The 25,479-nt window shown below is 43.7% G+C and overlaps 1 protein-coding gene across 1 annotated transcript in view; it reads left to right on the top strand.

Annotated features, from left to right (window-relative positions):
• The window catches only part of GALNT17 (polypeptide N-acetylgalactosaminyltransferase 17), a 122,068-nt gene that overhangs the window by 75,870 nt on the left and 20,719 nt on the right, over window positions 1-25,479 (top strand). The window contains exon 5 of the mRNA XM_083587694.1: window positions 5,446-5,643. Coding sequence (XP_083443820.1) covers window positions 5,446-5,643 — 198 coding nt within the window. The remainder of the gene's footprint in view (window positions 1-5,445; window positions 5,644-25,479) is intronic.

Raw genomic sequence — 25,479 nt, 5'->3', positions numbered from 1 at the left:
GTTTGATATTTTATCGCTTTATTATTATTAATAAAAATAATATTCTGTTGGGAGCTGCCCAGAGTGGCTGGGGAAACTCAGCCAGATGGCAGGTTTTAAACAAATTATTATTATTATTATTAGAGGCAGGGTGTGGCGCCAAATTTAGCATCACACAGGCCGCTGCTGAAATTTGAGAGCCCAAATCTGCCACTGTTTGGCAACCAGGGTGTCTGTTTCCATTTAAGGCTGCATTTGTAAATGCATTTGCATAATATATGTATTTGGGCAAGCAATTCTCCCTAATACAATACATTAAAAAATATGTATGTTTCACTCATACATGAATTTTTGGGTGCATTTCCGTATAATATGTACATTTGTTGTTGTTGTTGGAGAACCGTATCACAGAATTTGGAGAAGTGAAAATTAGGTTGGCTTGTATGAAGATGTAAAAACAAGAACACATTCTCCCTCCATCCCTACCCTTCATTGACTCAAATTCAGCCTCATGAGCTCACACCAGGAATACACTGGATGGGGTTCACCTAACGTACCCCACCAGTGAAAGCCCTTTGCAAGGACCTCTGCTTATGCAACTGGGCTTTCCGTCCATTTTCTTTCGGTGTACCCCAAGATTGGCTTGGGGTGGGTGGGAGAACCTCCAGAACCTCCAGAACCTGGGGAAGGGGGCGAGAGGGGAAGATAATTCCACCGGTCAAGCTCCAATGTTTGCATGGATGGAAAATTTGTAGCAGTGGAACAATGAATTCCGCCCTTTAAGTTAGTAATGGTTACATTAGCCTAAGTCTCCCGCACTAAGAATAAATGGGAGGCAGCAAAAAGCCATTTAAAATGCCTCTCCTGGGACTTCTCTAGACATAAACGCGCATTCATGATAATTTGTGCTCGTGATGGCATTGGGATAGTTATGCAAGGCCATGCTTTCAACGCCGTTTGTATCTGCTAAAGTTTTGGAGAAGACATTTGGCTTAATTTCTAATTGAGCTCCCGTTGCTTGGTCCCAGTTCCTGCCAACCCAGCAGATCGAAAGCACGTCAAAGTGCAAGTAGATAAATAGGTACTGCTCCGGCGGGAAGGTAAACGGCATTTCTGTGCGCTGCTCTGGTTTCGCCATAACCGGCTTAGTCATGCTGGCCACATGACCCGGAAAAACTGCCTGCGGACAAACACCAGCTCCCTCGGCCAGTAAAGCGAGATGAGCGCCGCAACCCCAGAGTCGTTCGTGACTGGACTTAACTGTCAGGGGTCCTTTACCTTTACCTTTCACCTGTCACATTCTGCTGAATCCTGCAAATTTTCATAACGCAGATGTTCCAGGTGTGGTTGTTTTTCGTCCCACTTTTGTTGTGCTATAGCTCAAGAATCCCCTGCCAGAGAGCAATAAGGTGGTATTATCGTTCAGGAATCCCCACAAAACAACAAGCCACAGTTGCAATGTTCTGCCTCCGCTGCCAGAGGTACTATGGACATCCCAGATGCCTCAGATGGTTAGCACGTGGTGCTCATAATGCCAAGGTTGCAGGTTTGATCCCCATATGGGACAGCTGCATATTGCTGTATTCCAGGGAGTTGGACTACATCAGGCATAGGCAAACTCGCCCTCCAGATGTTTTGGGACTACAACTCCCATCATCCCTAGCTAACAGGACCAGTGGTCAGGGATGATGGGAGTTGTAGTCCTAAAACATCTGGAGGGCCGAGTTTGCCTAGGCTTGGACTACATGATCCTCAGGGTCCCTTCCAACTCTACAATTGTATGATTCTCTGACTCAGTGAGGGCTTTTGAATACCAGTTACTGGGAATCACAGGTGAGGAGAATACTCATACCCTCAGGCCCCACTTGTGGTCTTCTGATGGACATCTGGTTGGCCCCTGTGAGAATAGGGTGCTGGGTTAGTTGGGCCATTGGCCTGATTCAACAATGCTCTACTTATGTAAACCTGCCAATTTACACATGTTCAATATGCGGCCTCGCATATGCACATCACGCCAAACCCAGAAGTGACCCGGAAACATCACAAAAAGGGGTGGAACGGGGTATTTCCAGGCTTTTCTCAGAGGTGTTTCAAATAGATAAGACTTCACAGATGCGTGTGGTGTCCTGGAACGTAACCCCTGCGTAAAGGGGTGGGTGGGTGTTGCCTATACTTACGTATTGTCACCAGCTAAGTTCTACTCAGAGTAAACCCATTAAAAGTAATAAGCCTAAGTTAGCCGCACCTATTCACTTGAATGGGTCTAGCAGTGGATAAAACTGCCCGCCCATCTAGCTGAGTTTCCCCAGCCACTCTGGCTGGCTTTCAACAGAACATTAAAAGCAGAATAAAACATCAAGCATTAAAAACTTCCCTAAACAGGGCTGCCTTCAGATGTCTTCTAAAAGTCGGATAGTTGTTTATTTCCTTGACTTCTGATGGGAGGGTGTTTCACAGGGCGGGCGCCACTGTATGGACAGTCCAGGATAAATTGACTACTAATTTGTGTCAACGACATGTTGCAAAATGCTTCCACAGTACACACACGCTTCTTTTTCTGGAGTGTCAAGGCTATGAAAGGGCTTTATGCTGTTTCTACTTCTGTGTGCTGAAAGAGAAGTGCTGCTCCCCCCTCCTCTTCCTATGTTTTTACAACAGAACAGGTTATGTTTCTTTTTTTCGAAAAAGAAAAAGAAAAAAGAAAATTCCATCTCCCTTGCTCTTCTTGAAATATGTGTGACACGTGAGCCTATAATGCATGTTTCATTGTGTGCCTTGAAAAAGATGCAGAAAGCACCCAGGAGTAAAATAGTGGCATATCTACACAACAAGCAAGGTGGAGGAGAGACAGATTTTGAGTGGAGTCACCTGAGCTTTCCTTTGAACAATAAAGCTGAAGGATGTGTTCAGAAGGCTTATTTTCAATGCTCGCACCTGTACACCGAGCTAAGCTAAATGCTATTATCGCTCAAGTCACTTGCTCTTCAGAACTGGGTTTTTCACTCATGCAAGGCAGGTGGAGCAAGGAGGACACTATAATTGACTGAACTCCTGTGTTTTGAAAGGGCTTCTTTGATGTATGGAGCATTGAATTCCCCCTTGTGTTTTACTACACAGAGAGCTTTACAATTACAGCAGGACTTTGCTTTGGATTATGCTGCTGTTTTTATTGTTCATTTCATTTCGATACTGCTTTATATTTTTAAGGGGTGGGGTGTCTAAAAGCTGTTTACAACCTACATCAAATAAAGCAATGCAGAATAAACATCAGAGAAGGAAGTCAAATATAAATCGTGCATTTAGAACAGCATAATTAGCAAGGGGATAAATAGCTCAGTTGGTTAGAATGTGGTGCAGACAGCTCCACGGTTGCAGGTTCAATCCCCGTAAGGGATTCTAAATTCCATTGTAGAGGTTTGGACTGGAGGTCCTTTCTAACTCTATGATTCTTATGAGATGAAATGTCATCGTAAGCATGGAACGTATCTGCTGCTGTTGCTCCTGATCCTGCCAATGGTGGTTCATGGCGGGCAGTGACTGTGGAAGCTCAGGCTTGATGACCTGGGTCTGCAGCCTCACCTTTCGTAGCTGGAATCAGTCAGGTGGGAAAAGGCCTGCAAGGCAGGGAGCAGGTCTTCTGAGTCTCACAGCCAAGATGGTTATGGGGATGGAGCATATGAGTCTAAATGGGGGGATCCATTGCTTTATTCAAAGCCGTAAGACATAGAAGGACCTCCAAAGATCATTGACCCCTTCTGAATTCCAATGTATGTGCGCAAGGTAGATGTTCAGAACCAAATGGAAGCTATGAAGGGGCCCTCAAATTTAAACACACACCTTCTACCAAGATTTGAAGTTGGGTTTGGGGTAGAATTATAGAATCATATGCATACTACTTTAATAATCAATACTTCTCACAAAGAATTCTGGGAACTGTAGTTTAAGAAGAAGAGTTTGTATTTGATATCCCGCCTTTCACTCCCTTTAAGGAGTCTCAGAGCGGCTAACATTCTCCTTTCCCTTCCTTTCCCTTCCTCCCCCACAACAAACACTCTGTGAGGTGAGTGGGGCTGAGAGACTTCAAAGAAGTGTGACTGGCCCAAGGTCACGCAGCAGCTGCATGTGGAGGAGTGGGGAATTGAACCCAGTTCACCAGATTACAAGTCCACCGCTTTTAACCACTACACCATGCTGGCTTAAGGGGGGAAGAGGATTATTGATTTGTTCTTATTATGCATTTTGTGTTTTTTATCTTGTAGTTTTATATTGTGAACCACCCTGAGATATACAAATGAAGGATGAAATACACATTTATTGTTGTTGCATGTTGTTGTTACAACAACAGTTCCCAAGTTGTTAGAAGACTCCATTCCCCTTACTGAGCTACAGTTCCTAGAATGGTTAGCAATCAATCCCTTTCCCCAGGGAACTCTGGAAAGTGTAGTTCTGTGAGACAAATGGGGGTCTCCACATAACTTTCAGCAACCCTAACAATTCTACCCTTAACAAGTAATAGCTTCCTGACTCTGTAACTGTTAACGTGGTATAATAGTGCTTTAAAAATGTGATGCAGATGTGGCCTTCCTTAAGTTACACCCCCCCCCTCAGTGTTCACAGTCCCAATAAGAATTGGCTTATACAAAAGCATTATTATTATTATTATTATTATTATTATTATTATTATCCTGAGAACACCATCATAAATGCTTTGTGAAAACAGCAGGTGATGCTGCTGAAGGGCTTAGCATTTCAGCTACCTACATTTTGTGTTATCTCAAGGTGACTCAAGTACACGGTTTCTCATCTTCACAAAAGCAGAGGAAAGCTTTGGGGCATGTTGACAACAGGGGGCTGTTAAGGGCAGGGTGTATAAATCAAATCAGGCAAATGAACACAAATACAGATTTAGGCTGTAATTCTGTACTCTCTTAATATTTTTTTTTGGGGGGGGGGCTGTCCCACTGAACTTGATGGGGCTTGCTTCTGAGTAGACATAGCCACTGTAAATACCTTCCCTGAAGCAGTCTGTGTAAAAGCCCTGAACGCAAAAAAAGAAAAGAAAAGAAAAGAAAAAGAAGAAGCCTTGCACTTGTATGGTTATGGCTGTGCAGGTTGTCGGAATTTTGATGCATCTCATTACATTTCAAATGCAAATATCATACATAGATGATTCTATTTATATCCTGTCAGAATCTATTGCCGTGCTAGATTTGAAATTTCATTTTACTCAACAGTCCAAAGTTCTTATGTCATTCAGCGATGAGTGTGACGTTCCTAGGGGTCTGTCTGGGGGAAACCCCATGGCATGGCTGCAGTAATCCACAAGCACCTACCTTTTGCCCTAGTCGATGTGGGCAGGTAGGCCTTCAGAAGCGAAGGAGCAGCTGCCACTCCTCGTCTCCCACCCCACCCTAGTTAGGATCGAGATGCCTACGTCCTTCAAAGCTGTTTTGTTTTCCTTTTCAGGGCTGAGCCTGTTCTTTCACGGATCCAGGAAAACCGGAAAAGAGTCATTCTTCCTTCTATTGACAATATCAAGCAGGACACCTTTGAGGTTCAGCGCTATGAAAATTCAGCCCATGGATACAGTTGGGAACTGTGGTGCATGTACATTAGCCCTCCGAAAGACTGGTGGGATGCTGGAGACCCTTCACTACCAATCAGGTTGGTTGCAGAACAGCATGATGTGAAATAGCAGGCATTTCAATGAGAATCTGTGAATTCAGATTTACCCACATTAAGATTCTGGTTATAAGTTACTTGTCACATTGATGTGTTGGCCAGTCTTTATGACTGGAGAATTCAGCAAAAATCTCCCAGAAACAAGTGGAGAAATTGGGAAGGGACAATGGAGCTCCTACTGACCTTTGTCCATTGCAGATCTTATCTCTTCTGGAAAAGCTGAGTCAGTAGAGCATGCAATTCCTAATCTCAGGGTCATGCGTTTGAGCCCTGCGTTGGGGAAAAGATTCTTGAATTGCAAGGGTTTGGGCTAGATGACCCTCAATATCCCTTCCAACTTTACAATTCTATGATTCTGTGACTGTTCTCCATAAGAGATGGGAAAGGTGAGGAGCAGGCATTATGATATGTCAAGGAGAGATACGATGAGGATAAATCATAACACTTTAAAGATGGCAAGTGGCTGAATAATCCTTTCCAGCTTTCCATGCAATCTCTAGCAGAACAATCAGATTTTCCAACAGCTTCATTGCAGATACTTTCCACATGAAGTGTGCAAGATGTAGCCAATATCTTATTCTAGATTACTTTGAATGGAATGGAAACATCAGCACTTTTGAGGCCTTGCATAGTCTGCTGTTCTTGGAGCCATCTTGCTTCTTGTGTTCTGAAAGTCTTAAAACTCCAAATGTGAGTTGAGTGTAGCAGTTAATAGTAAAAGGATTGGGATGTACTGTGTGATATTTGGAGACTAGCAAGAGTTTTGAAAAAGCAGATCCAACCCAGATGCCGCAGGCTTGGAGAGCTGTCAACCAACAGAACCAAAATCATGTTGGCTGTACGCCATAAGAAAGGATTACGAGTGAGAGCAATCCTTCATTTATATAGAATTTGCATACTGGCACACTTCTGATGATTTTGTCACATGAACAAGTACTTAGGTGCATAATGGGCAGCATTGCAGGAGTTCCCAAATCTGTGGCTCACTGGTGTTCTGTTAGGTTAAGTCAACTGTCTTGTGTCATGTCTGCTTTAAATAGTCATTTTGATTTTTAATTGTATTTTTATTGCTTCTTTCAGTTCTTCGATTGCATTTTGCTGTGTTGCAATTTCAGTTCTATATAACACAGATTGTAACACCATAAAATACAATTTTAAAAATCAGCAATTAAAATGTGCTTAAAATCATACATCGTCGAGCACAGCACATTTCAATTGCTGCAACAGCCAGACAAATCTTTCAAGTGACTCATGGGGAAGAAAAGTGTAAGAACCACAATGGCCACCTACATCATTAGCCTCTTTTCAGCCCTGATTTCCAAAGTGAAATGCCCTTGCAAGATTTTGGCAAAACAAATACAATTAAAACAAAGAAGCACTTGTTGGTTAAAGATATGGGGATAGAATAAGATCAGTCTTCCTCCCACATCCTCTGATTTTGCCGCTGCTGCATATTTTGGGAGCCTCATTCCCCCTTTCCCCCTGGGGGGTGAGATTCTGCTGGGACAAAATTAGAGGGGATGGGTCCTTCATGGGCAGATGGCCATTCCTCCCTGTGATCCAACCCCTCCATACAGTATCTGCCTGCCTGTCCCCATTCAAATAAACGGAGAAGAGGTGTGTCATTAGACTGCATGACAGTGGGCAGAAAGAGACTCCCACTCCTGAGCCTGTGCTCAGTCTGAGGAGAACACTGGAAAACTTTCCCATTTCTATTAGCACAGCCTGTCCAACCGTGTTGGAAACAAAAAAAAAGGTGAAATTAGAGCATCACATGTGTACAGGAAGACAGATGAACCCCAAAGTTTGGAATTGGGCAAGATAAGATCATCAGAATAGAGTTAATGTTTTTGTAGGCTGAGTCATCATGGCGGCTGGTGGAAGAAAAACAACTCCCCTGAGAAGGTCTGGCATATTTGAAACGCATTTTTCTCGCACACTGTCTGTGCAATGATTTTCCTTTGATTGAAGAAGCATACAGGATCTCTCTCATGGGGCAAATTGTCTGGAATCAAATAAAATGCTTCATTCAGAAATGAACTTCAGGTGGTGGTTCTAGAAAAGTGCTTGCTTGATCTATTACAAAAGAGGAAAGCAAAATACTTTCCTTGCAAGTGGTATCATCAAGAATTTTGTGTTAAAGATCAGAGGGAAGGCCAGTTGAGGTTCATCCATTAAGGTGAATGGGGCACCAAAGCTCAGTCTGTCCTCAGCCACCTTCCTGCCCTCTTACAACAGATCCAGAGGTGTCACAGAAATGCGTAATTTAGAGGGAAATGTGCATCACAATGAATAAATGAGTAAAATAACATACAAAAATTCATCATATTAGAAGAAATGTACACTATACATGGGGGGGGGAGTATTTTTACTGAGAGAAATTTGCACTAAAATGCTGAATAATGTTCCTGAAGAATTTGTTTTTATATAACAAATAAATAAATTGCTGTAGAAGCGTGAGGAACTGAATTGAAGAATGGAGAAATGAGAAACGATGAGAACCAAAATGGACAGATCCTTCCTTTCCTGTTCCTAGCTGTATCCCAGCTTTGAACTGTCTGGAAAAGAAGGTTCATATTTCATGTGTGTATGTGTGTGAGAGAGAGCCAGATTCCAATCAATATTACACATCCCCTGGAAGACGTCGAGACGCAGAAAGCAGATGGTTGGCTCAAGTGGATAGCAGACTCAAAAAGATTGTTCCATTGATTCAATGTGCTATTTCTGAACCAATTTTTTTTAAAGAAACCTACACATGAGCAAATCAAGTGGGGAAAAAAAAGATGGCCTGAGAGAACTGTGTACAATTTTAGAATTATGATGGAAGGAGCTGGAGGTACAACAGTCCTCACCTTAAAGGGTGTACCCAATTCAACTTCCATTCATCGTAACAGTGTGCTTGGCAGAACTCTCCACCTCTGTTCCTGGTGAGACTTTTTGGCATGAGTTGGGACTGTGTGACAGAGATGTATGAAACAAAGCAGGGTTTTGTTTTGTTTTTCCATTTTAGCAGATGAGCTATATTGAAATGTGCTTCTGCGTATCTGCTTCCTCTCCTTCCCACACCACTGTGCAGATTAGTAGATTAGTGATGTGATGTTTCTAGTGCTGCAGATGTTGCAAACTTGGGTTCATTTTAACTGGGTGTGTGTGATGGGGGTGAAGACGAGAACAAAATTCTAACAGCAAAATCCTAGGCATGTTTACCATTTCATAAGTGCATAAGAATTCTGGTGCACCAGGACCAGGACTCATTTAGTTTAGAACTTGAGCCCAACAGGACTCTTCTCACCTGTGATTCCCTGCAAACTGCTATAACACATCCAATAGCAGAGTGTGAACATAGGTATCCTGTCTAGTAGCTGCTGATGACATTATGTTCCATGAATTTGTGTAACTGATTGTTCAATGGGACATGCTCCCAGGTATGTGGGTAAGGCTAGCAGCCCAGAATGAGTTCCCCAGAGCTGTCTGTCACTGGGTCATATCAGTATAATGTAAATATTGGCAGGGAACCACAGGGAAGTCCTTTGCCATGTGAATTAGTTACAGACCACTTCTGAATAGGTGAGCATTCCATGACATCACAGCACCTCAACCAATGGCCATTAAGGCTTGTTTCAACCAGGTTTCAGGCAGACCTGACCTTTTGGACTCCTGTGAACCCATGGTGATTCATTGTATCATATTGGTCTTGTTCATCCCTTCTAAAACAAACAGGGATGGCTTGCAAATTTATTCCTCAGGGTTTATTCCCCATTTAGAATAAACCTACCCCCAAATGAACTCTTAGCACCATGCAGCATGTCAGAGAGAATGAGATGTTAAGGAGTATGTGAATATTTCCTTTGCTTCCCAGCAGGTGGGCTTTCACAGATACACAAGCATGAGAAAAGTTGTATTTTGAGCTAAAGGGTGATAATTTATTAAAGCTGATCTTGAGAAGACAAAGTACCATTTAAAAAAAAAACTTTTAAAAAATGCACTGCAGTCTCTTCCGCTTGAAAAAAGCTACATGCATAATGCCGCCAATGGGGTTTTAATGGGCAAGGATCTGTTTGGATTTTTGTTGCCTTAAGTTGACTTGACAAGAACATGGCACTAGATGCCAGAACAAAAAGGGCCCACGGTGAGGCAGATCCTAATAGTACTTTTGTTGTTGTTTAGTAGTTGTGTTTCTTCCAGGCACAGATGTGTTTTGTGGGTGTAATTCCCCAGAAACTGTTATGCTTTTGCAATAACCCAGCCAGCAGTCACCCACCCCATCAGTATGTCCACAGATAAAAATAGGTACAGGCTTATAACTCGCTAATTCTCATTCCAAAAGTCACTGGCCACTCCCTACACCCCACATGATTCTTTTTGTAATATATAAATAGAATTACAATTGGTTTCAAAAGGATCAAGCAGCCCATCACAGATAAATTTTGTATAGTTGCAAATTAATATTTGCAACTATAAGCCATTTCATAACTCTACTATTAAAATTGCATTATCCTTCTGTCCAATCTATCACACACCTTCCAGGCCACGGTAGGTGCATCAGGTCCACCATTCTGTTCCCACAGTGGCCAGACATGCTTCCCTCCTGCATTTTCCAGCAACTGGTATTCAGAAACAGTACAGGCTGCAATGTTTTAGGTGCATCTGATATGTGTGTCACTATGCTAAGGCAGAAGTGACCTGAAAAGTCACCAAAGGGGGTAAGGGGTGGGACGGGATGTTTGCAGGCTTTTCCAATGGTGTTTCAATTATACGCAACTGCGCTTAAACACGCAGTGCTTGGAATGTAACCTGGGGAGGTTAATCTGTGCTGCCTCTGACTCTGAAGGCAGAACAGAGCAATAGCAGCTAGTAGCCTTTGATAGCATTATTCTCCATGAATTTGTCCAATCCTCTCTTTTACAGCTGCCCAGGTTGGTGGTCACCACCGCTTGCTGTGGGAGTGAGTTCCACAGTTTACTTACGAACTTCTTTTCTTGCAGTCTGATATCGGTCCTCATAGCTGTAGTTTACTTTAAAGGACAGATCCCAGAAAATACAGACTATAGCCCTAGTAAATTGAGACAGTGGGAGCACCTGTGCGCTCATTCACACGGCACACACTTAAACGCTGAAATTTGCTCCCAGAAAATGTTATGGAGGCCAACAGTTTGAGTGGCTCTAAAAGAGGATTAGAGCTCATGCATGCCTACCTTTTGCACCATGCTTTTTAGGATGAGGTCCACCCTTTAAAGTACCACATCCAAGCTCTTTTGTTTTGCCTTCATGCTCTCCCCAGGAAAACCTGTTCTTTAGTGCTGAATTGGAACAAAAAGCAATTTGGGTTTTTCCTGTGGATTGCTGTTTGCTCTGATTCAGCAGTAAAGAGTGGATTTTCACAAGGGAGGGGGGCTGCTGGAACATTGAGCTTTGCGTGCCAAGGCCCTGCAACCCGCAGTTCCCTGATGGATAATAAACACACGGGCACAAGTATTTTGGTTTATGGATTCAAATAGGCCGCAGCTTTATTGGTTACAGATGTGAGCGGTTTGGCTTGGGCATTGGGGTGAAGCCAGGCTATATTACACTCCTGCCCATCTTCAGGGAGTCCATCTAAGGGTAAACCACCAGTTGGAGGAGCCCTATGACTTACATCAATTAGGGACACCCCGAGGGGTCCCCATTGGAGTAGTGGCATGGTCCTAGCCCATGTCCAGGCATCAGACAAAATCTACACCCCCGGATCCCTTTAACAAGATACCCTTAATGTGCAGGGGCAGGTGGAGGCTACAACCTCCCCTCCATCCAAACAAAGGCTTTCCCAATGCCTAAAGCACAATCAACGCTTCAAAACGTGGAGTGAAAGGAAGTCAGGATGTGCCCTTAAGACAAAATCATGTTGACTTAAGGCTATCAAGGGCTACTAACCCTAAACATCATCATCATCATCTACAACAACAACAACAACATTTTATTTATACCCCACCCATCTGGCTGGCCACTCTGGGCGGCTTCCAACAGAAGATTAAAAGTATGTACATTAAAACATCAGACATTAAAAACTTCCCTAAACAGGGCTGCCTTCAGATGTCTTCTAAACGTCAGATAGTTGCTTATTTCTTTGACATCTGATGGGAGGGCATTCCACAGCGTGGGCGCCACCACTGAGAAGGTCCTCTCCCTGGTTCCCTGTAACTTCGCTTCTCGCAGTGAGGGAACCGCTAGAAGGCCCTCGGTGCTGGGTGATGTTCTGCCTTCAGTGTGCAGATACGCTTTTGAAAGCCAGTCGCAGGAGGGCAGAGTGCTGGTGTGGCCAGGTCATTCTTAGCGCCTTACAGCAGGGCACTATGTCGAGACATGGAGAGAGAAAAAACTCTGCAGGTGGCTGTATTCTTTGTTTTGACTGCAGGACTGTTCTTCAGCTAGTGACACGCCTGTATTTTTGGATAGCATTCTCTCCGTCGCCTGTGCTTCTTGCCCCGAAGGTTTGTGCTGTTTGCCAAGCTTTCTCAAAAGGGTACAGCTGGCCCCGCAGAGCACGTAGTACACCTAAATGCCCTGCACTGGGTTTCCAATGCACATTTCATTGCTCTGAGCTTGCTGAAGGTATGCAAGTCGGAGGTGGGGTGGGGTAATGAGCAAATAGCTGCCAAATTGTGGCAGACAATTGCTGAATAGCCTCAGGAAAGCCTCTCATTGCACAATAGATAGTGTTTGATGTGGGAGCGTGGAAGAATTTACAAACTGGAAGACAATGATCTGTGGAATAGGAAAACGGGGTTTTTTCCTATCTCGTGCAGAAGGCCATTAGAGGTCAGAGACAAATTGGAACAGTTGCAGCAGCTGTGTAATGCAAGTGTAATGAGCATTGCTGTATCTGATAGTATCTGATATTCTGTTGTTTAGGATGTGTTTCTGTTCTCACTTACTTTGGGAGTGAGCCCCCTTGAATTCAAGGAGCTTCACTTCCAAATTATTTGTACAAAACAGTAGAGTGGCCATCACAGTAGGGGTGGTGGCCAAGAGAGGACATCTAGTTGTCTAAAATTTGGAGAAACTAATTTCTATGTGTTGATTCAAAGTTAGGAATGATCACACTTTAACTTTAACTGTGGCTGCATCCACACTGTACTTTTAAAGCACTATTAGCTCCCGTTGCTCGGTCCCTGCTCCTGCCAACCTAGCAGTTCGAAAGCATGCCAGTGCAAGTAGATAAATAGGTACCGCTCCGGCGGGAAGATAAACGGCGTTTCTCTGCGCTGCTCTGGTTCGCTAGAAGCGGCTTAGTCATGCTGGTCACATGACCCGGAAGCTGTACGCCGGCTCCCTTGGCCAATAAAGCGAGATGAGTGCCGCAACCCCAGAGTCGGTCACGACTGGACCTAATGGTCAGGAGTCCCTTTACCTTTTTTTATACTGCTTAGATAGTCACAGCTTCCACCAAAGAATCATGGGAATTCTACGGTGCTTAGAGTTATTAGGAGACCCCTATTCCCCCTCTCAAAGCTACAATTCCCAGAGTGGTTTTCTTTTTTCAGAGAACTCTGGGAATTGGAGCTCTGTGAGGGGAATAGAGCTGTGGGTGTCGAATACAGGATTGAATGGAAAACGATGCCTTCCTACATCCATAGGTCTGACTTGATGGGAGACAGCCTCTTCTGCCTCCATGGTCCCTGAATACAGTAAACTTGTGATTCTTGCGCACACTGAGTTCCGGGGCAGAAAATGAGCTAGCGTTATCACCCAATGTGATACTAGCACAGCAAGTAGGTCTTGCAATAATCTCTCTGTTTCCACAATTTGGTTAAGCTGCCCTTAAAAGTTTCTGCTACCTAACACGGCATGCATAATTCTGTACTTGGACAAATAAGTTGTGGCATTTTGCTGTGCAAAATAAGCAGAGGTGCAATATGCTTCCATTTCTCCACGAAATCTTCTGAGATGTGCTGTGAAATAATATGATGGTTATACATGGTGTGTAACAATCCCTGCTCCCTGTTTAGATTCCATTTCCCTTTGTCCTTTATATTGCCTTCTTTTTGCGTTGAGATGCAAACAGCCTTGCAGAGCTTCAAATAAATAATTTTAAAAGTTTGAAAAGGAAAAAAGTGGCTCTCCAGGGTTTGAAAGGGGTTTCTTTTATCCAGGTTTACCTGGAGATATCAGGGATTGAACCTGGGAGCTTCTGCATGCAAAGCAGATGCTTTATTATTGAGCTGTGGACTTTTCCCAAAAGCCATACCTTCAGCCTTCCTGATTTCAGCAGGAGATCCTGGAATCACAGAATCCACCCTGGTTTTTTTGGTCCAGCACTCTGGCATGAGGCAGCTGGCTTATGCCAGATCTCTGGACCGAATGATGCTCGTTGTTTTGTTTCACACTCTTATATATATTGGCTGGTTCACGTGAGAGCTCAAGACCAAAAAAATGAACATTCCGATTTTGAACAGTGGGGTGTTAGAGGGTATGCAAAAGATATGCAACCAAGTAAACAGGGAAACTTGATGGCTACCCAAAGATGGAGAATGAGCAGTGCCAGATTTACGTATAAGCTAAACAAGCTTTAGCTTAAGGCCCTACTCTCTTGGGGGCCCCAAAAAAATTAAAGGAAAAAAACCCTGGATGTACATTTCCAAAATAGAAGATAAAAAACAAATACAATTAAACCTACCTAAAGCAACAGGGTTTCGTGTTGTGTAGGCTCCTATGATGTAAGGATAGTCTGCTCCCTAAAATATCACTGGTTTGCTCATTTCTATATACAGAGTCCCTACATTCTGCATGGACTGGTTGCATGGCAACATGTGCAAATGGCTTTAGATACCTGTTAGGTCCATAAATTACCATATAGCATATATTCAACACAAAAAACCAGGAACAATTTGTTGTTGACAAAGGACAGTTGGACATATAAAGGGCCCCATTACCTTCAGGAGCTTAGGGCCTCATCAAACCTAAATCCAGCCCTGGGAATGAGAACCCTCTAGAGTCTAGCAGGAGACTCTGAAGGGTTCACCGGAACCCTCTGATAAAAGGCAGGTGCAGAGTTTCTGTGGGCACATGGGACCCATGGAGGAGGGGGAGCCCCACACTCGCAGTGGAGTGAGAAGCGGAACAGGTTGCAAGAAGTAGTTTTGTGAGAGGGTTTTGTTTTTGTGTAGCACCACATTTGAAATCCCATCCTAAACCATTAAAAATCTGCAGAACTCTCCTCTGGAAACACTGAATTTTCTCCCCAGATTCAGCCCTGGCAGCATGGTACCAACTTGCCCATCATACATAAATCTCTTGTGTTTAGGCTTCTTGCTGCAGCAAGATTGTCTGTGGCTTCCCACTGGAAGTCCAAATCAATTCTTTCCCAAGAGGAGTGGCTGGTGAAAGTATGGGACGTTGTACTGTCAGAACATCTGACATATTAATATTAATATTACTAGTATATTATGTTATATTATAATTTATTAAATTTGTATACCTCCCTTCATCCGTACAAATGGAGAGTCCTTAAGGCTTCATTAAAAATAGATCATTTTTACTCAGCATGGTGTAAGTTTTTTCCCTCTGCTAACTCAATTGAACAACCCACTAAACCTCTTGTTCCACAGATAAATATGTGGAGAGGTTTTACTGAGAACTGAATTTACTCTCCCTCCTCTCTCTCTTCTTTTCTTTTCGTATGTGATAGCTGAATGCAGTATTGTATTCTTAGTTGTTTCCTAGGTTTTCCTCTCCATTGTACCTCTGTTTTATTTTTTTCTGTTTCTATATGCATTTTTATCTGTTACACCTGTCACTTCTACTTTATTTCTATGTGTTCATGTTAATAATATTTATTTTAAAAAATCTTCTGGCTAGCCATACACTTCTAAGCATCTATTCACACTGTCAAATATATATATATATATATATATATATATATATATATATATATATATATATAATTATTTTTTTAAACAAATGTATAAAAAGAAAGAAAATGACAACCAATATCTCTCAGGATTAATCCTGGTCCTTATAATGAGCATGTATGGAATGTGAATGCAGAATACAGTTAAAGAATTGGGGTCATTTAAACACCAGTTAAAGTCAACCAGAAATAAACACCAAAGGTATAAGATTGTGGGTATCTAAATGAGCCCATAAACGTGTTTTTTTTAAAAAAAAATACAATAAATCATGGCATTACAGCAGTAATTGTAGGAAAAGAAATACACACGTACACAACACACTCACAGTAACATCACTGCATATTAAAACTTGGTTTTCTAGCATCAACTCCTGAGTTACATTACAAATAAATGTTACATCTCTTGGGCTGATGTATGATGTACTCTTTGTGGAATGGTGATGGCTGGAATGGAGTAATGAATGCAGAGAAGCACAGCCTGTTCCCCATGTATAATGGATGAGGCACAGTTTTTGCGACCATACTAGGAAAATCTTTTTTGTCGCTTCGAAATTAGATCCCCTGGGTTTTGTCTAGGGAGCTGTGGAGATTGGTTATGGCCTGTATCAAGCTTAGGGAGACCTTGGCTTCTTACCATGCAGGAAATAGATGCTGGGAATTCCATATATTACTTCTGTCGTACCTGAGACCATACCCTCCAACATTTCTCCAATGAAAATAGGGAAGTCCTAAGGAAAAGCGGGTCATTCTGGGATGAAATCAGAAACTGGAATGGCTTCTGTAAATCTGGGGCTGTCCCTGGAAAATAGGGGCATTGAGGGGGTCTGCCTGAGACATCTCTCTCTCTCTGAAACAGACTTACTCTTGTGGTAGTCATGGACACCGGAGCTCAGTCTGAACATACTTTAGGGCCTGGAATTTGCTAAGTTGTGATAGAGGAGAGAAGACTGTTGTGAATAGTGAAGACATTTTGCGTGGTATTCAACTAAGTCCTACTGGCAGTGTAGGTAAAGGACCCCTGGATGGGGGTCCAATTGAATTCAACCATGGGGTGCGGCGCTCATCTCTGCTTTCAGGCCGAGGGAGCCAGCGTTTATCCACAGACAGCTTTCCGGGTCATGGGGCCAGCATGACCAAACCACTTCCGGTGCACCATGGTATGCTTTCGAACTGCTAGGTTGGCAGGAGCTGGGACAGAGCAACAGGAGCTCACCCCGTCATATGGATTCAAACTGCTGATGATTGGCAAGCCCAAGAGGCTCAGTGGTTTAGACCACAGCACCACCCATGTCCGTTTCTGCCGGCAGTAGGCACACTGAAAATAACATGTCTGTTAATGTCAATGGGTCATCTCTGAGCAAGGCTTAGTTGAATACCACCCACACTTACTACAGGCTCAGTTCAAAGTGGCAGCCATGTTTGATCTCCTCACATATCTGCCCACTAGGAAGAAACATAGAAAGCTGCCTTATACTGTACCAGGGAAAGTAAGCACGCAGTGGGGTTGCCCTTGGTAAAGAGAGATGTTTGTATTGCTTTTAATTCACAATAGGGGGTTGCCATATTAGTTTGACTTGAAAGAGGTGAGGCAAAGAAGCAGGAGGAGTGTAGCCTGAGGAAAGGGAGCAAGGAAGACTCAGGAAGACTTGGTGCCCATGGACACCTGGAAGCTTGGAGACAACCCTAATTGGAACACCTGCTGTAGGGCCTTAATCCTGCTAGATAATTATTTTATTTTATTTTATTTTACCAAAAACACAAATGAATTTGAGTGTTGGGCAGCCAACAGAAATAGCAAACTTGGATGTAAGTTGCAGTAAGTATCCTGTGGGAGACCGCAAACATGTTAAGGATTGCCACATTTCTAGTTTTGTGGAGGCATTGGCTTTAAAACCATATGGAAGATAATTGTGTGGCTTGGCTGAACTGGATTGCATTGACTCAAAATATATTTCATGTTGCTAGGTTGTCAGTTTTGGTTTCTTTCAGTTTCTTGTTTTTCCAAGCTTAAGTTCAGTTGTCATCTGTTTGCGATTTTTTTTAAAGTCCTCATGAAGGTTCATAAGCATTTCAATGCCAATTTCTCCGAATATACACATTTGTATGCAATTTTGCCTAGCGTACATGGCTTTTTAAAAAAGCAGTTTCCCCTAAAATAATGCAATCTTGTATGTTAATTTCACTATCATGTGCATTTTTATGGACAGTTTACCTCAGTAGATGCTTCTTTGTACATTTTGTGTTGCTGAAGAAGTGCATTGCGAAAATCAGAGAAGTGCAAATTTTGAAGAAGGATGATGGTGATTTGCTTTCACAAGTCAATTTTTTTTCCACAAGCACAGGATGGCTGTGTTTCAGTTCTCATTGTTTCTAAAAGTGCAGATTGTGTAGGTGCACCTTTAAATGCAAACTGAACAGAATTCCTCCTCCTTCCTTAGTAGTCCAGCAGGGATAATGAACCAGAACGATGGGAATTGCAGTTCAACGACATCTGAAGTGTGGGCTTCAGCCCCACCTCAGCTGTCGCCCCTCAGGCAGCTGCTTTTGCAAGAACAACAACAACAACAACAACAACAACAACAACAACAACAACAACAACAACAACATATTTATACCTTGTCCATCTGGCTGGGTTTCCCCAGCCACTCTGGGTGGCTTCCAACAAAACATTAAAATACAATAATTCATCAGATATTAAAAGCTTCCCTAAACAGGGCTGCCTTCAGATGTCTTCTAAAAATTGGATAGTTGTTAATTTCTTTGACATCCGATGGGAGGGAGTTCCACAGGACAGGTACCACTACCGAGAAGGCTCTCTGCCTGGTTCCCTGTAACTTTGCTTCTCGCGGTGAGGGAACCGCCAGAAGGCCCTTGGAGGTGGACCTCAGTGTCCGGGCTGAATGATGGGGGTGGAGACGCTCCTTCAGGTATACAGGACCAAGGCCTGAGCATGTGAGCTACCCCCTGGAAATAGACCCTCAATGTTTTGCTCAGTTCCCCTTTGTGAAATAAGACCCTGGCAGCGTACCTTGGAGGGTTGTTGAGGGAGCGAAATTGTTGCTCATGCCTGGTATTCGGAGATGTGGTCACTGATGTGTTGTGGTTGCTAAAAAGAATGATGACCCAATAGTCATCTCTTGCTCTTTGAATACCTCAGTAAAATCCACTTGTGGTCCCCACTTTTCATCTCTCTTTGCTTAGCCTGTGCAATCCATTTCACCACTTATATTCCGCAGGAATCTTTTTGAAATCCGTTTGCATGAAAGAAACATGTAACGTTGTAGCTGGGCTAAAGGGAGAGAGTGATTCGGAGTTATGTGGGTGTGTATGTGGAGAGCGAGGAAATGAGAGGAATAGGGTCCCAAATTTTAAATGTCCCGGGTACCCCCACCCACCCAACACCCCCTACTCCAAATCCTTCATCTGGTTTGTAATTCAACACAGCATTGTGAGATTCCGAAGATAAAAGGGCAACCTTCAAAAGATGGAACAACTTCCCCTTTAACAGCCTTTCAAAGCACCACACTGTGTGCACACATGCTGCTCCCACTTGCAGCTTTTTTTGGTGTCTGAGTCGTTGCAGGGCCTGCAGTCTGCTGGAACGTTGCCAGGGCTGACTGCAAAATCCACCACTTCAAACAGATTGGATGCTGCCTTGAGTCTGAGGTGCAGCAAAGTTAAATGACTAAATTCTGACCTGCATCACGGTGGGAAACAAAAATATCTGTGACCAGAAATGCAAATGGCAGCATACTCCTGATGCTTTCGCAAAGATTTTCCATTTGCTCCCCCCCCCCTTTCCCTGAAAAGAAATTAAAGATCTATCCACTAATGCCTTTGTTCTCCTCAGGCTTTGTCATTCTGTATTAGGAATAGAGGTAGAAAAACCATCATTGGGAATCAACAGAGAGTTCCATTGTCCCCACTTCAGAACAGCACTAAGCTCTGAGATGGCAGTGTGTGTTTGGGGGAAGCAATCTTGCACAGCGCCCCAAAATGAGTGTTTTGAGGTGCTGTGCCCCCAAAAAATCACTTTTGGGGGCGGATCTCACATGGGTCATGTGACTCACACAGGAGTCAGCCCCAAAAGACAGTGTCCTCCTGTTGGGGCACTTTGTATTGGAAGGTATGAAACTGCCGCTGGTGGAGAGTTAAGTGGTCAGGTTGCTAACCTGGGGCAAGATGATCTAAGCATGTGAAACCAATCATGTCACAATTGCATTGACTTCCGATAAATTTCCAGGTTCAATTCAAAGTGCCGGTTTTGACCTATGAAGCCTAATACAGCTCAGGACCCCAATACCTCAAGGAGGCCGCCTGTCTCTGCATGAACCTACTCAGGCCCTGCACTTCTTGTCAATGGCTGTGCTGCCTCCAAGAGGATGGCAACACGAGAAGAGGCCTTTTCAAAGGTGTCTCTTTGTAAACCGCTTAGAGACTATGGATGTTAAGCCATATATAAATTGTTTGAATAAATAATACTTGATTTCAGAGTGGGTCACTTTTGTAAAAAAAAGAAGTGTCAAATAGATGTAAATAATTAAAACAATAATAATCTCCCCCAAGCCATGCCCATTTCTCCCACACCGGATGTTGTACCTGGCCTCAGGTGTGGGTGCAGGTGGAAACATGGACTGCATTACTTCAATGAATGCCTCTGGACCTTGCGATCATCACCTGAGGCCCTTCTTTGTGTGCCTCCTCCATGAGAGGTCAAGAGGGCAGCCAACATGAGAGCAAGCCTTTTCTGTGGTGGCTCCCCATTTGTGGAATGGCCAGGGAGGCTCGCCCAGAGCCTTCGTTACATATCTTTAGGCGCCAGGTGAAAAAGTTTCTCTAGGCCTTTTGATGCGTTTGTGGGCGTTATTGGTTTGCTTTTGTTTTATTGTGTATTTAGTGTTCCCATTTTATATTTTTATGTTGTGAACCACCCTGTGATCTTCAGAGGAAGGGTGGTATACCAATATAATAATAATAATAATAATAATAATAATAATAATAATAATAATAATAATAATTAATAATGCTGCCAAAGAACAGCAGGGAGCCCCTTGACAATGTCAAGGGATGCTTGCTGTCAGTGCCAGTCAGCTGATGGTTGGTGACAGCAGGCCTGCGGTGATGGGCTGTGCTACACAGCTCCCCACTGGGAACTTTGTAGCTCAGCTGATCCCAGCAGGCTTCCTCTGTTTGCCAAAGATCTAACGTTTTTCCAGCATCATTCTCCTGCTACATTGGCCCTTTTCCACTTGTCATATCCAAACTGTTCACAGCCAGCCGAGATTTATATCTGAAAGGGGACCTGCATATATTCTCCCTCCTAAACTATCTGTTCCTTGAATTTCTCAATGTTCAGTTACTTAAGGAGCGGGAACATATTCCGCCTGTCATCTGCTATATATTTTCCAGCCCTTGAATCATTTCTCCCCATGTATATTAAAATATTCAGTTATTGATCTCTGCTTGCCGTTCCAAAATCTCGTAACACACGCAACCTTTCTCAGGCTTCATTATCTGTAGGGAAATCAGCAATAAATCACTCTTGAGGGAATGTAGAGGGCTTACAAGGTGGCATAAATGTTTTTGGCACAGGCAGAGCTCATGTCAGCCCCTGGCATCCTTGGGCACCTGTCAAGGCCTCCTGACTCTGGCAGGCCCCACTGCTGGAGCCTGTCCAGCCCCTCTTATTTTTGTCATTATTTTTTACAGCCTGGCATTCAGAGTAATGTCAAGCAACTAGAACTAGACAATCCTTTAAATAATAATGCGGATTCCCTCTAACTCAGAGGGAGACAGCTCCGCGGAAATCGGGTCCTACCGCTGCAGCGAAGCGGGGACCCTTTAAAAACCGCAGGCGGAAGAAGCCTGCGGACCTGGGACTCGGCGGGCACCGTTTCCACCTGGCTACTTCCTGGAGAACTTCAATTGCAGCTTAGTAGACCAAGCAGTGCCTAGTGTTATTCATCATCATCATCATCATCAAACCTTTCATTGGCATCACATACAAACATCCAAAACAAATCAATACAGAATTGCCACTTCCCCAGTGGAACAAAACATTTGCTAAAAGAAAGGAGGCAGAGCAGTCTATCGTCACATCTCTAGGTCTCCTGGGAGATCAGACGTCTGCAGTGTATTTCGACAACAAAAAAACCAAATAGAAATATTTAGCCACTAACTTGGTGAGCTCCTGATCATTCCCCAGTAATAGAAAATGTATGACCTCCAACTCTGGTTTCCATTTGGGGATACAGAGTTGATCTAGAAATTGCTGGTGGAGATCAGCATATAGTTTATAATTAAGAACCATATGTGTAAGGGTTTCCACCAGGTGGTCTTCACATGGGCAAGTTCTTTCTCCTTCCACCCTGCCGGAGAACCTTCCCCAAAGGAGGTTTGATGGATTTGAATTAAACTTGGCCAGTGAAAATGCCCCTTTTTCTTGAGGGTTAAGCAGAAATTCAAGGGAATTGTGGTTAGTTTCTTGTGCCCAAGGCCTAGTGTTATTGAAAGAGTCCCACCAAGGGCTGCTTTAGGTCAGTGGAACAACAGCACTTGTTGTATCCCACCCATCAGACTGGGTTGCCCCAGCCAATCTGGTTTCCAACAGAGTATAAAAGAACACACAATACATCAGACACTAAAAACTTCCTGATACAGGACTGCCTTCAGATGTCTATGAAAGGTGGCCAAAAAGGTCTACTGGACATAGGCATTTTCTCCAAGTGGCCAAGGCAGTTTTGGGCCCCTGCATATATGTTTTTAGGGGGGCAGGCCCCTTCAATATTCAGAGGATGTTGCACCCGGCTTCTCCAATCCTCTGGAGAAGCTGGTGCCTCTGCTACTGGAGAATTGTCTCGCCTGGTGAAGTGCCAACCAACATTTTTAGATGACCCTTGGGACCCTTTCCAATTCTACAATTCTGTGATATTCCCAACGCCCCACTCTTTCCTGGTCCACAGACACCCACATCCTTCCATTTAAACTTATGGAGACTGTTTTCTGGAGATATTTCTGTCCATCTCCTATTCTCTCGCCAATCAGTCCATTTCTGGACTCCTCTTGTACTAATAAATACACCAACATCATTTTAAAGCAGGTCTGAAAAGCTTGCAGGCCTGAAGAGTGAATTTCAGTCATAAGATTAGGCTTCTAAGACCCGTGCTTCATTATATATATATATATATATATATATATATATATATATATGTATGTAAAGGCTTGTTAAACTCCTGCAGAATTAAGGGTGGGAGATACACTTAATCTAACAGCTCTTTTATGGGATCTTCTCTGGTGTTTTTAATTTCCTTCTCCGATAACCAAGCTGTTAGTGAGAGTAGGAAGAAAAGTCCATTTGAAACAGATAATTAAGCCAGGTTATGGGTGCACAGCAAGGAGAATTTATGCACCCAGTCTGTGTTTGCACATTGGAAGACAGTATAAACCAAGGCTGTGCTCCAGAGCCTGCTTCAGCACTTCTGATTGGCCTCCTTATTCAATTCAGATCTCGGGGAACGGGCGCTCGACACAGACCAAATATCCACAGCAATAGTTGGAACACCAAACCTTCAGTCTTCCCATTGACTTGCACTGGGGAACCAAATGGACCCTAACTCTGTGGCTTGTTTCACACATGTGCACAGAACCTGCTGCTATAGTGGCCCCCAAAGAAGGGATTAACCTTGCAAAATTTCAGACGTGTAGATGCAGGAGGTTCTGGGCTAGCTGCAATGAAAGCTTGTTTCCCCAAAAAAGTATTTTTGCAAAAGTAAACCATAATAGCCTACTAGGTGGAAATGAAGAAATTACAGCAGCCCAGTAAATTGCACAAAGGTCCTAGGACAGATGGTGTTTCTGGATGGCATTCATGCCTCTGAACTGGAGCCTGCTTTGTGGATTAAATGCAATAAATTGAATGTGAGTGGGGAGGATGGTCTCCCCAACATCGCTTGCCTTCACCGTGCTGGTTCTGCACCCCTGATTCCTCTGCCATAAAGATTGTTGGCATTGATAGTGGTGTTGTGATAGAGGGGGATGTTGTGTTTGTGACCCGCTGGCAGGCTTCCTGGAAAACATGTGGCTGGTGACTAGCAATGCTGGACTAGGGAGGTCTTTTGTCTGATCCTGTGGGGTCTCTTCTGGTTTTGACCATGAGTGCCTACAATGGGGGAGGATCTTCAGACCTCGTGGTGCTCTTCCTGGATCACATGATGACTATACTAGATGGTCTGAGCAAGAGAACAGTTTTGATTTTTAATACTGGGGATTCCTCACCTCCACACACCCACACCCAAAATAGTCAGAAATAATGGTGCTGTGAAGCGTGCATGTGTTTCTGTGCATATTAACATTGAGAGAATGGGAGGCTAAATCTCGTTCAGTAAAATACTTTCATAGAATTGTAGGGTTGGAAGGGATCCCAAAGGTCATCAATCCAACACTCTGCAATGCAGGCATCTCCACATGACAGATGGCCATCCCACCTCTGCTTAAAAACCTGCAATGAAGGAGAGTCCGCCACCTGCCAAGGGAGTCCTCTCTGCTGTCAAACAGCTCTTTGTCTATCATAATGTTTTTCCTGACATTTAGTCAGAATCACCTTTCTTTCAACTTGAACCCACTGGTTCAGGTCCTACCTTCCGGAGCTGGAGAAAACAAGCTTGCTCTGTCTTCCATGTGATAGTCCTTTAGATATCTGAAGACGGCTCTCATTGGGGGCACCAACTCGTAGGAGCAGAGGTTTTTTCGGTTCCCTCAATATTTGCTGGCAGGGGGGCAGGCCCCCTCAATGTGGATGAGGGGCAAGAGGAGACTGAGCGCAGAACCAAGCGTGGTGCAATTCAGTGACCGGCTCCTCCTGAGCATGTCACATGTGTGTGACACGCACGATGCATCCCGAGCCCCCTCAATCTTAGGTGCAAGACAGCACAAAAAGAAGTATGGGTGAGCCCTTATTTAGATACCGCCTATATATGTAAATGGTAATGGATTAATTAATAATAAAGAAGCAAGTTTGTTCGGCTTGCACTTGTTGTTGCTGTTGTTGTTAATTGCATTTATATCCCACATTTTTCTCCAAGGAGTTCAAGGTGGCGTTCATGGTTTTCCCCCTCCTCATTTAATCCCCATAATAACCCTGTGAGGTGGCTTAGACTGAGAGGCAATGACTGGCTCACAGTCAACCAGAGAGCTTCATGGCTGAGTGGGAATTTGAACCCTGGCAACCTAGCAGTTTGAAAGCACATCAAAGTGCAAGTAGATAAATAGGTACCGCTCCGGCGGGAAGGTAAACAGTGTTTCCGTGCACTGCTCTGGTTTGCCAGAAGTGGCTTAGTCATGCTGGCCACATGACCCAGAAGCTGTACGCCGGCTCCCTCAGCCAATAAAGCGAGATGAGCGCCGCAACCCCAGAGTTGGCCACGACTGGACCTAATGGCCAGGGGTCCCTTTACCTTACCTAATTCCAGGTCCTAGTTATACACTCTAACCACTATACCGCACCTAACGACTCCCTTTTTAGCCATACATCTTCCTCCCAAACAGAAAGCCCAGCTTATTTCAGCTTTCTGTTCCCCCACAGCCAAGCCCCTTCCAAAGTCTTTGTTAACTTGTTCTCTTCTGGAAGCCAGTCTCCTTCCCCTTTTTCTTAATTCTTGCTCGTAATCACGAATAATGGAGCTGTTAAGAGTCTGGCACCTCTAATGTTATTATCACTTTGAAAATTAATTGTTTCAGCTTATGGTAGTTATCGTGCTACAACTTAAGACGGTGAAATTGGATTCTTAAATAGCAAGCCACGAAGCACTGCAGTGTGTCTTGAAATCAAGCTTGAGTTGTCCATCCATCTCTGTGAGATTCCAGTCATTTCCACGGTCTTATTAGTGAAATCTGCAGCGTAAAATAAATCTTGCTGTCTCTTAGAACAAGGAAAA

This window comes from Podarcis filfolensis (genome assembly GCF_964270895.1).
Source record: "Podarcis filfolensis genome assembly, chromosome: 15".
Taxonomy (NCBI): Eukaryota; Metazoa; Chordata; class Lepidosauria; order Squamata; family Lacertidae; genus Podarcis; species Podarcis filfolensis.
The sequence above is the reverse complement of the archived record's forward strand: the minus strand, read 5'-3'. Positions and strand labels throughout refer to the sequence as shown.